At 43.4% G+C, this 12,053-nt stretch overlaps 1 protein-coding gene across 1 annotated transcript in view; it reads right to left on the reverse strand.

Annotated features, from left to right (window-relative positions):
* Positions 1-12,053, reverse strand: part of UTP20 (UTP20 small subunit processome component) — a 65,179-nt gene that overhangs the window by 15,350 nt on the left and 37,776 nt on the right. The window contains exons 33-47 of the mRNA XM_014963631.1: positions 11,364-11,507; positions 10,695-10,745; positions 10,450-10,602; positions 9,744-9,899; positions 9,226-9,366; positions 8,624-8,761; positions 7,201-7,340; positions 6,607-6,686; positions 5,330-5,622; positions 4,699-4,838; positions 3,810-3,966; positions 3,058-3,156; positions 2,273-2,440; positions 1,423-1,589; positions 210-351 (exon numbers count right to left, since the gene is read on the reverse strand). Coding sequence (XP_014819117.1) covers positions 210-351; positions 1,423-1,589; positions 2,273-2,440; positions 3,058-3,156; positions 3,810-3,966; positions 4,699-4,838; positions 5,330-5,622; positions 6,607-6,686; positions 7,201-7,340; positions 8,624-8,761; positions 9,226-9,366; positions 9,744-9,899; positions 10,450-10,602; positions 10,695-10,745; positions 11,364-11,507 — 2,169 coding nt within the window. The remainder of the gene's footprint in view (positions 1-209; positions 352-1,422; positions 1,590-2,272; positions 2,441-3,057; positions 3,157-3,809; positions 3,967-4,698; positions 4,839-5,329; positions 5,623-6,606; positions 6,687-7,200; positions 7,341-8,623; positions 8,762-9,225; positions 9,367-9,743; positions 9,900-10,449; positions 10,603-10,694; positions 10,746-11,363; positions 11,508-12,053) is intronic.

The following is a 12,053-nucleotide window of genomic DNA, read 5'->3' on the forward strand; positions in this document are numbered from 1 at the left end:
ATGGCAGAATTTATATTATAGCCCATTCAAACATCTGACACAGGCTAAGCTCTTTCTATAGCTCTCGAAGAGGCACCACTGGAGTTACCACATGCAAAATAAAGTTAAGGCTACTGGCTGGGCTGTTAACACAATGTATTCGGAATACCCTCCTTTGGATACTCTTAGAAATTTTGATTGCAAAGCTTTGTATCTGAGTAGATCCTTACCCGAAGCCCTGAATCAACCAAGATATAGGTGTTAGTCCTGCTGCTGACACGTGCTTTCTGCCCTCCTCTGGTGGGGGTGGGCTGGAGCAGCAGGCAGCTCTCCGGTTGCAGCCGAGGATCTGGAGGAGGGGCAACTTTTTTTCTGAAAAGCAATGTACAGCAAAGGAGAATATTCAGATTTCAACCCTCTCCACAACCAGCTTGCCGTTGGGAGTGACGAGAGCTGGACTGTGCTGAGCTGCTACCCACACAGGAAGCAAAAGCAGGTCACAGCCAGAGTGCAATGAAATAAAATGAACTTGAGATCAGGATGACAAACAGGACTCTTTGAAGAACAATGTCACTATTACAAAGGTAACAAATACACGCTGATTTGCATAACATCACCACTTGTTTATTCTCAGTGGACAGAAGTTTGGTGGTTCCTTCAAGGAAATACACCTCCCACCACTGTTCACTGTGCATCATTTACTGGTATTTCAGTTTCTGATGGCTGATAAAAACTGCCCCGAGAAGCTGGCAAAGAGCTGTCAGACTCTAGAGCAAGCCAGCCTACATAATGTAGGAAATGCACAACATCTGCTCTGAGCAGTGACACCACCAGATGGAGAGGAAATCTGATGGTTCTCTCTGACTTCTGCACAAGCACTGAAGTGATAAAGTGACAGCCCACAGTTTCTCTTGTTTCTGACCCCATGAAAATACCCTGGACCCCAAAAACCTCTTACACGCCAGTTTGCAGCTTCCTCCTAAATACTGCCCCTTGTTCCTTCACTCAAACACCCAAATGCATATATCAGCTTACCAGATGGTGAAAAAGCCTTACTGAAGGCCCTGAGCACTTGCAAGAGCAGACTCCCATGAGTTCCGAAGTGATCACTCCCATTGCCAAGCTTTCTCCTTACCCTCTGACTGCCCAAATAATTCACTCACATTGAAAACAAAAGGTAAATGAAAGCAAGGAAAGCCTCATACATTTGATGAATCGGATGCCCCATCCCTGGAAGTGTTTAAGGCCAGGCTGGATGTGGCCTTGAGCAACCTGCTCTAGTGGGAGGTGTCCCTGCCCATGGCAGGGGGGTTGGAACTAGATGATCTTTGAGGTCCCTTCCAACCCTAACCATTCTATGATTCTATGATTTGAGAACTGCCATTTCTGCAAGAAAACCTCCCAACCGATAACAGACCATCCCGATAACATCCCAGAACTCACTTGGCCTTCTCAGTGAGCAGGGGCAAGTTTTCACTGATGAGACCGTGACTGAGGAGGAGGAGGGATTCTGCATTCATGTCTGAATTGAAGATCAGCCCTGCCATAATGTGACGCAGTGCTTCATGCACCTTCCGGACTATCTTCAAGCTTGTGGTAGTCTCCAGAACCTGCAAAGACACAACCATGAGAGTCATGAGGGCATTCATGAGGGCAGTGACTTGCCATCTGTATTCAGAAATTATGGGAAAAGCCAGAGCAATTCCTCTGTCATCACCTGCTGCCTTAAGTCCCCAGTTCTCTATGTGAACAGCATTCCATTGCCTCAACTCTGCCCCAACATCCCTCCTTTTCTGTCCAGCCTCTTCTCAGACTGCAACCCATTAGCCTGTCAACACACCAGGACACTTCAGAGCTCCTGAGCTAACCAGGGCTCCATTTCTGTGTGAACTTGCACTCAGAAAAGTGCATCTCTGAAAAGGTAATTATTGCACATTGACAAAGCCCAAACACATTTTGGTGACGTTTCCTTCACGTGCAGAGCAGCCTTGCAGGACTTCGGAGCTCTAGAAGAAAGAGGAATTGGCAGGGGAGAGGGCACGGAGAACTCACAGTGGGACGTTTTCTGTCTAACAGGGGTTGAAAACTTCCTAGAATGCCATTCCCTGTCCCGGACATGAATAGTAAAATCTCATTTTATGAGCTGGGTACATATGGCTTTCCAAAAGAAAAATGGGATGTCAAAGCAGGATTATATAAGTAATTTCACTGTAGCCCCCAGGAGGGGGGCCTACAGAGCATACAGAATTGAGAGTGCTCATAGTTAGGAAAGACTCTGGCTGACTTTTCTTACCTCTTTCAATGGCAGAATAAGTTTCGTCACCTGGCCCTTTCCTATGAACTTTCCAAGAATTTCATAGGAATCGAAACTCTTGTTCTTGCGTGCTTCCATGACCTTGGAGACAATTCCCTTCACCTCCTTCTCTTCAGCTACATTCCCAAACAACTCTTGGTTGAAAATCTTTGGAAATCAGGCAAGAGAAGTGAATGAGAGGAGCAGAAAAGCGGAGCCAGATTCCTCCAGTAGCAGCAGAACAACACTACTTTTCCCCCCTCCAGAAAAAAAACCAAAAGATTCTCCAGGTTCCCCACAATCATGTCTACCTTTCCTTTGTCAACATAAACCACCCCAGTTTGAGCATATCAGACGAGGACGCTGCTCTCGCATCCCTCTGTGGTACCGTGATACAAGGAGAGGGACTGCAGTCAGACCAAGACATCCAAATACAATCCATCTGGGCAGCCAGCTCAGCTCCTGGGCTCTGTGGACTTTATTGACCAGATGTCTGCTGACTTGCTCAGCCATTTAGAATGCAGGGAAACATAGTTAGATATCTTAAACTGGAACCCATTCCCTCTCAGGACGCAGGGCTCAGGATACAGCCTCAGAGATACTTTGCTACTCTACAAAGGATCTGATGATGCCTCAGCAGAAAACAGTCCCCTTCTTTTGCAGTACCCACACAACCAGTTCTGTTTGCCACCAAGACCAAGACAATCTAAACAAAGCCTCCTCCTCCCAGAACCTGCCCCAAGCACTTCATGATGCTCTTTCCTTCAATCATGAATAGTTCTTACCTCAATCAGGATATCTAAGCAGGGGTCCAAATCACCAGCACTGAGCCTGGTAGCAAGGCCCTTCAGTAACAGGTTCACAGTGAAAGTCAGCACGTGGAGCTAGGAAAAAAGAGCACAGATCATGTTTCCAAACCCCTGCATAAACATATTTAATAATACTGGATGAGGAGACTCCCATAGCAGAGACATCACAACTCACACACTGAACTTGAGATCTCGTTTTAGGAGTAATAAAAAAATCACCAGGAGGAAGAGAATCCATGTCCTGGCAGCACGAAGAGGATACCTGTCCTTCCACACACTGGCAGGAGAGCTGGAATCTCCTCTTTCCCCAGTGCTCTTATTGATATTTTTATGCTGTGCTAATTGGCACTTCCGCTGTTACAGCAGCTAGAAACTCATGCTATTCCACTGTGGTAATTCCTCTCGGGAAAATTAACCCCAACCACCATGGAAAGACAAATTAATAGGCAGTGTCTTGGCTCTGGATCTAGGAAGCAAGAGTTCAATTACCATTATCACTACATACTGTCTGTGCGTTCTCTATCACGAATCACCTCAGATGATGCTTGGTCCTAACGACCTTACTGAAAAGATTTCCACTAATCTTATTGGAATCAGGAACTCATCCTTCACCTCCTTACCTCAACACTTCCCTAGGAAAATGGGAGATTTCCCTTTGGATTCTCCTCCTAACAAATAATAAACCCTCAAAACTACAGAGAGCAGAAGGAGAACAATTTCAGCATTACCTGGTACCCATGGACGAGAGTGGACTGCATCTCTTTTAGCATGTACAGAAGGTACTTCACTCCCAACACTTCCATGATTTTAGTGAGGGTGTTACGGGCAATGTCCCGGATTTCCTGAAATCTGTTCCTCAGAAACGTACAGACTTTCAGCAGGATGCTGGAAACAGAGATAGAGAGCTTAGTTCACCCCCAAAAGAGCAGAACTAATTACACTGCTAGCTCAGGAGGCTGTTTTTCAGGGCTGTTTCACAACCAGAGCTATACTCAAAGCCAGCCTCATAGTCATACACACACCTACTGTCCTTCAAGGCATTTTATTGATTGTCCTTTATTTCTGTACATAACTCTTTCCCCAGCTCAGCCACCTTCACCTTTGCACCTTGCTTCACAGCTCTGCTCTTACTTAAGGATTTACCAAGTTACTTTCAAACTTAGCTTTACAAAAGTCAAATGCTGACAGAGGGGAATGTCACTAGGAAAATGAGTTTCCAAAAAAAGTATTTAAAGACCACTACGGATTCACGGGTTTGAGAGAGTTGGAAGGGACCTCTAGAAATCATCTAGTCCAACTCCCCTGCTAAAGCAGGATTGCCTAGAGCACATCACTCAGGACTGCATCAAGGTGGGTCTTGAAAATCTCCAGAGAAGGGGACTCCATGACCTCCCTGGGCAGCCTGTTCCAGGGCTCTGTCACCCTCACCCTAAAGAAATTCTCCCTCATATTTGAGTGGAACTTCCTATGTTCCAGCTTATGCCCATTGCCCCTCATCCTATTGCTGGAAACCACCCCTCTTGGATTTAGCCTCGTACACAACCACAGCTTGAGAGAGGTGCTTGCACTCATTCCTCACACAATGAACAGCATTTAAGTAGCTCCAACGGGATTTACCTTGGCAGGTTGGATTCCATCACTTCTTGGGGAAGGCACTGCATCATCCTGACCATCGCAAAAGCTAACGGAATACGAACCACCTCATCATCATTCACAATGTTGGATTTCGTAAGCTTGTGTTCCTCATCTCTTTTAGTCTTTTAAAGAGAACAAGACAGAATGCAATTTTAATATGCATAAACAAATTCTGCTTTTTCTCAACAAATCCTGGAATAGGCCAGCAAGGCAAGCTGGTATCCTCTGCTGACTACAGGAAAAATCCAGACAGCTAAAAGACAGGTGAGATGAATCCCTGTTTTCAATACAGCAGTTAAGCTGGGCGCTAGCAAGTGGCTGAGAACTTTTCAACAGGCTGCACAAAGTGAATCATTTCACTTGTGTGGTTCAAGCCAGTTCTCAGCAGGGAAGTAAAGACACCACACCCACACTGATCAGAGGGTCTGGTCAGCAATCTCCATGACACAACAAAAGGGATGAAGCCTCTTTTGTGCTTTCAGGTGATCTCCAGTTGCATCTATTTTTTTTTTTTTTTTATGTGCTGCATTTCCACTGGGCTCTGAAGTAACACCCCAACCTTTATAGTAGCAGCACAGGCCTGCAAAACTCCTTTCCAATACCAGCACCTCACCTTTGCAACAATACACCTGTGCAATCTAGGCAAGATGTTGACTGTAACTGTATCTTGAATGTGTTTGATCAGACACTCCAGCTCCTCTTTATTTCGGGGTAAGAAAGAAACAGGTCTGGTCACTTTCTCAGCATCTTCAGATGTCTCGGTTGCTTGCTCAGGTTCTGCCAGCTTCTCAGAGAGATTCTTCTCTTTCTTTTCCTCAACCACCTCCTCCTCTCCTTCACTCTGCTCCAGCTCCATGGCTTCTTCACCCTCCAGTGGTGGAGGCTCAAGGTCCATGGCAGCAGCTTCTGTCAAGTAATTGTCAAAAGCATATGTAAATATAGGAGGCCACAAAAATCGAGCCCTTAAAAGACACTCCTGTGAGGGCTTTGTTCTGGACAAAGCTCCTACCTATCATCAACAACAGCAACAATCAGAAAGCATCAGAGCTTTTTTACTAGACAGAGGAGCTCTGGCATGCTGGTTTCTAATAACCACCCCTCAGGGCTAGGCTTAAATCAAAGCACAAGTGGTTACTCTTCAGCTGAACTCCACAGACAGCTTAGCAAAGGTCAATGTGCTTGAACCTTAGAGAGCTGCTGCTCACTTTACATTTGAGAATTTCACAAGGCAAGAGGTACTGTCAAGTGCAGCTGTGAAACATCCTCAGAATTGTGGAATTGTCAGAGTTGGAAGGGACTTCTAAAGATCATCTAGTCCAACTCCCCTGCTAAAGCAGGATTGCCTAGAGCATGTTACTCAGGACTGCATCAAGGCAGGTCTTGAAAATCTCCAGATCCTCCTCCTTCCTCAGAATATCCCAAAGGCTACAACATAGGTAACCACAGTGGTGAAGAAGCCAAAGATATCACTTCTTCCCATGACATGGCAGGGGAAGCAAGGCGAGGACATACAGCACCTCTCTCAGGCTGCAGATAACCAAGAGAGCAGACAACAAGAAGGACAAAAAACTCAGATGTGTCAGCAGCCACAGGGGTGGGTGTAGACTTTGGAGAACCCTGCAGATTTGCATAAACCCAGCCCAGGCTGTTTTGTCTTATGGAGGCCTGGGTTGGAGAGGTAATGCGGAGATGGTTCCCTCCACCTCTCTTCACTTCGTCAACACACAGGAGGACAGTCTGCATTGCTCCTGAGGAGGCAAGTCAAAACTAGCTTCCAATATGCACATTTAAAAAAGCTGGAAGTAGCTGATGTCAAGAGTAAAACACATGATTAGCTGCACTTCAAGCCATTGGAGGCAGTGTTTCTACAATCAGGAGCAGAAAGCTCACCTTGGTTGTCTATGGTCACTAGCTGCTTTTCAAGCGTTTCATAGTCAAAGTGAAAGGCTTCCAGTACTGTCTCTAACAAGCTGTAGAAGGAAAACATGAAGAGAATCAGCCCTTCACACAAAAAAGGAGAAGCTGTATAGACCAACACAAGCAAAAATCTTAAAAGCGCTTTTTGGGAAAGTCCACAGTCAGCGACACTGCAACATAAGGAGGTTTATCCTGAAATAACAACCCAGGAAATAAAAACTTGTTGCTTTTCAGCTCTATGCATTCTGTGACCTACCTCACTGTGAAACCTCACAGGCAGTGGTACTGGAGCAATGCAGGTGTCCCAGGGACAGCGTGACAAAAGCAGAAACTGCTAACACTGGCATGCACTCAGTGAGACAGCGTGAGAAAGTCATGACCCATTAACCCTTCATAGTTGCAGGCTGCAAGGCCATGATCATCTTCAATTGCATAAGCCCACCCCAAAGCTGCCAATCTCCCATCCCAAGGAAAGAGGCTAAAATCCACGTGATGTTTCTTAAGACACTGAATTTTGCCTTAGCAGTCTTTGGAGAATCCTAGAGCAGCATTGCTTGCAGTACCTACCTGACTCCCAGCTTTGGACTGATCTGTCCTGTTTGCAGGACATGGATGAAATGCTTTAAGTGGTACAAGTACGCTGACCACGAGAGGTGTTGGCAGACAGCTCCAATAACTTCAACCGAGGCTGTTACCATATTTTCATGCTGCCCAAAAGATAGAAATTCAGTTGTTAGTATTAATGATGAACGTGTGCCTAAAACACACTTTACTCAAAGCAACAAGAGACAGAAGCTGTAATGTCTGCCTGGTGGGGATGCTTGATAGTCTGCTCTTTCAGATTTCCTCCCGATCACCAGTTAAAAAAAAAAAAAAAAAAAAAATAATCACAGCTCACCAAACAGATCTCCAGACCCACTTCCTCCAAATATTTCTACACACATTTCACTTTTCTCACATAACTAAATCTACGGACTCTCTTGTACAAAGAACTAAAAACCAGTCAAGATATCTGTCCACAGACACATGGCTCATTGCTGGGCTAATCTGATCAACTAGAAATACACATCATTAACCCATTTCCAATGTGAAATAAAATGTGTTTGCTCCTTCACCAAGGTTTCCATAAAAGCATTTTACCTCTCACTGCTCAAAGAGTGACTGCAGTCACTCTACTGATGGGCATAGTCTGTATGGCTGCAGGTGCTGGGTCCTGTGCCTAAGCTCTAATTGTTTCAGCTTCAGAAGAATATTTCTGCCAGTAAGCGAACTAGACACTTGTTAGGTCTGACATAAGCAGCTCTGCTGTTCTCCTGACAGTGTGCAGGGAACTGTACAGAAGTCTGAAGCCTTGCTTTTTCAAGTTGCAAGTAGGAGTCTATCCAAATTGACATTATAAGTAACTTCACTGCACAGGTTTTCAATAAAGCATGGAAAGTGACTGACACATGTCAACTTTCAAACTTTAATTACAAAGCTGCTAATGATTTCAGAGGTTTTTCAGCTGATTCCCACAGCTCCCCTTAACTCCAGAGAAAACTGTATTTATTCCCACCTCAGTTACCAGGCACAGCCTGTGTTCCCCACCACACACACTCTCCTGCCAAAGAGTGACTAGTCTCAGAACTGAACAGGAAGATTGCAGTTTGGATAAAGATGGGGAAATAATAAGAACCTGATGACAAAAATGCAAACAAATACACCCCCAAGTAAAAAATAAAAAAACCCACCCAAACCATAAAAAAACCCAAACCCAAAACACTTAAGAGAAACAGGACAGGTTTAACAGATATAGGATTGGGCCCAGACTTCATCTGCACCTTCCAAACCCTCTTTCTGCCACCAAAAGAAGAACAGCAGCACTCTTGTCTGAAAAGCAAACACTCACTCCACAAAACCACCAGCCTTTTAAAGTAGTTAGTCTTTTAAGGAGATTGGTACGAGAAAGATGAAAATATTCAAAATGGATGCATTCAATTTAAAAACTTACCTTAAGCATTTTTTCACTAAAAATGGCAGTAGTGGCATAAGGCATGATGTAGTTCTGCAGGGATTTGGAAGACAGCACAAGCGTTTTCTCAGTGAGCTGCTTAGCCAGTTTCCTCAGAGCCCGTGCCCTCCTGTGAATCTGAGCCAAACATGAAAGACAGTGAATGAGGTGGCCCTTGAGTCACAACTAGCAGGAGGGAGCACATATATTCAGCAATTCTGAAAATGCCTCAGTTTTAAGTAATGACATAAACATATTACATTCATTTTTGAGGATAGGCCATACCTTTTTCCTTCCTTTCCCCAGTCTCTGGGCTTTCACTAGCCTTTTGCCTCAATAAATATTCCAACTCAATGATTTAGTGCTGATAAATCAGAGAGCCAATAAATTTCTACATAGAAATATGACTTTGATTTCCAATCACGCATGTGATAATGCCCACCCCTATTCCCCCCCTTTTATTTTTAAACAGTATCCAATGACACAGGTTCAATTTCTGTAAAGACAGCACACAGATGCTTTGAAAAACATTATTCTATAGTTAAATGCTTTTGCTTTGGCAGAGGGAGAGAGGCAACTAGGGAATGCCTGTTGGCCTTTACCTGCATGTGTTTCATGTTCTCAAAGAAGTCCATGTCGGGATCATGGCGGTTGGTCAACTGGACCAAATCCCGGAATTCAGGATTTGCTGGGAATGTTTGAATGAGGCAGGAAAGCAACGATGTGTAGTCCTGCTGGATGCTCTGCAAACAGCAAGCAGTGAAGGTTAAGTGTCCCTCAGAGAGGCTGCTGCACTCCTCAGCACAGCAGTGCTGTCACTTACAGAGTGTTTCAGGCCTCATTCTTTGGTAACAGCAAATACACCAGGACTGCACGTAAATTACAGTCTCTCCCCCAAAGAATGAGCTACAACAGAAAAGCTAAATAATGGCAAAGAAACACAATATGGTGGAGTTCTACAACTTGTTAGATTTCTGAAAGACTTCAAATGAAGGGTAAGTTCGATTACAATGGGTATTTAGATTTTTTATCCCGGCAACAGAACTCAAATAACTCATCTATAAGAAGTCTCATACGCCCTAGCATCCTGAAGATGTGTAATCAGAGAGCAGTGCCTTACCTCAGTCTTACTCTTCAGTCCTCTTCTCACAGACTCCAGGAGAGTGTGCTGGATTAGCTCCTTGTAGTCATCTTCTGTGTGGTCGATTTCTGCCAGTCGGCGGATAAAACTGGTCAAGCAAAGGCTTGCGTTGTCACTAAGAGCCATATCCCCTAGCTGAGTGGGTGAAGAAATTATACCAGATGAGTCTGGGTATGATACCCTTTAGCCCCAAAAGACTGGACTGAACAGTACCACAGAACACAACCTAACAAAACCTGGACACCAAATAATTCTTAAGACCTTTCCTGTAGAAGTTCTAATCCTGAATTAATAGCCTTCCAAACAGGAAAAATTCTTTTAGATTTACAAGCAGGCCTGTGTAACCACAACAAAATGCTGCAAGAAAAAGAAAAGCAGCCTTTCAAGACTGCAATTTGCCTTTTACACAGCACAAATTGACCAAACAGTTCCAAGGCTCACTGAAGGAAGCCTGCAGGAAGCTGCACTGTGCTTGGGTGCACCTTCTTGCTGCACTGTATTTGCCCTTCTGGACACATAGGTGAAAAGGCAAACAGACAAAAATTAAAAACAGGTGTTTGAAAGAAGAGTCAAATATGCTCTCCGAATGTTTTGCAGTGTCAAAAAATAGCCAAGAGAAATAATTTGGAAGTTAGATTCATCATGGACACTGTGCACAAAGCAAGAGAAGGAACATTCAGCCAACCTGGATGGTATAGAAGCAGTTGTGCATAACGGGGATGAGGAAGTTGATATCCACCACTTGCATTTCTTTGATGTGGGTTGTGATTGACTGGAATGCTGACAGACGTACATCGAAGTCAATGTCATCGAGATGCCGTTGATCAAAGGCATTCAGCTAAGAAAGAGCAACAAGGCATTCAGGAAAAAGGCCAGAAACATGACAGTACAATGTCAGAGAAAAAAAGGCAGCAAAGAAACTGTGCATACCTTAACAACATCAGTAATATACTTCAATTCATTGTCCAAATCCGATAAAGTCTAAAAAGAAACATAAAAGGAAATAGTTTAACTGTTACAGTTGTTAAAAATTCGGAGAACTCAAGACTTTACCACTTCAGACAAAAAATAAAGCAAGCAACAGGATCAATTTTTCTCCTGTTAGAAGCTTAACAAGAGTCATTCTTTCATAATCTTCCACAAGCTGGAAGATGTGCGTTTAAGTCCTCAATTTTCTAAATATCTACACTGTTTCTTGGGTTTTCCTGATGAAAAAAAAGTTATGCAAGTCACTTCAAAGAAGTACAAAACAGCCTGACTGCTATAAAAGAATACAAACAAAAATCACCCTCAGGATGCTAAAAGTCAGTCTTATTTCATAAAGATACAGCATTTGTTACAGATGAAGTGTGCTTTATTTGTTGTCTCATACACAAAAGAACCCTGGTGATGCCCACATCAACCAAATCTTTTGCGAGTCTTCTTGCAGCTCATGAATTTCTATCAGATGCAATTCCCGTTACTTTCACTTAACAGATATGTAGATTAAAAAAGTTTTTAAGCTCATACACAACAAAGATAAATATTGCTAATTATTTTGTCATTGATCTCTTAGAACAAGTAAAAAAAAGCACAGAAATACACGTAAAAATGCAATACCTGAAACACCAAGCACAACTTATGTCGGGACAGTTTGTTCTGAATGACAGAAAAAAGCTTTGCCAGTGGTTTGAGAAAGCTTGTAGGGTTTGAGCAATGCCTCAGCAAGTTCTGCACTGTCTCCAGAATGTCAATCTCGGTACCCTGAAAGAAACAGATAACTGTCAATAAATGCTGAATCCTCACAAGGTTATTTCATTTCCTTGGGAAATATTTCAAGACACAAAGTGAACTTAACCACCTTGCTGTATTTTATTCAGATTACAGATACTGAATGAGAACAAATAATTAGGACACACTCAATGCAATCATCAAATCTCTCAGAAGCACTTGCAACCTTTAAATTAAACACAAGCATAATATTAGGGAAGAATGCCATACTATGAAGATTTCTTTTTTGTGTCTTTCCTCAAATGTCTTAAAGGTCATGAGAACTAACAAAGCTTTAAAAAGCAGTCTTTCTTTGATCTGTGAAACAGACATTAATAGCACCATAACCTTGTATGATCTGCCTGGACCGAAACCATATACGGTCCTCTAACAATTCAGAGATTTAAATACCAAGAATCCTCTCTGAACAGTTAAACGACCACTTGCAAAGCAGAAGCTCCAGGTTTGCTGCCTAGAAGTTCTTTCTGCAAACCTAAAATCTCTCCATTGAGCAACCACATGTTTTTTTTAAGAAAAAGA

This window comes from Calidris pugnax, unplaced genomic scaffold, assembly GCF_001431845.1.
Source record: "Calidris pugnax isolate Ruff unplaced genomic scaffold, ASM143184v1 scaffold44, whole genome shotgun sequence".
NCBI lineage: Eukaryota > Metazoa > Chordata > Aves > Charadriiformes > Scolopacidae > Calidris > Calidris pugnax.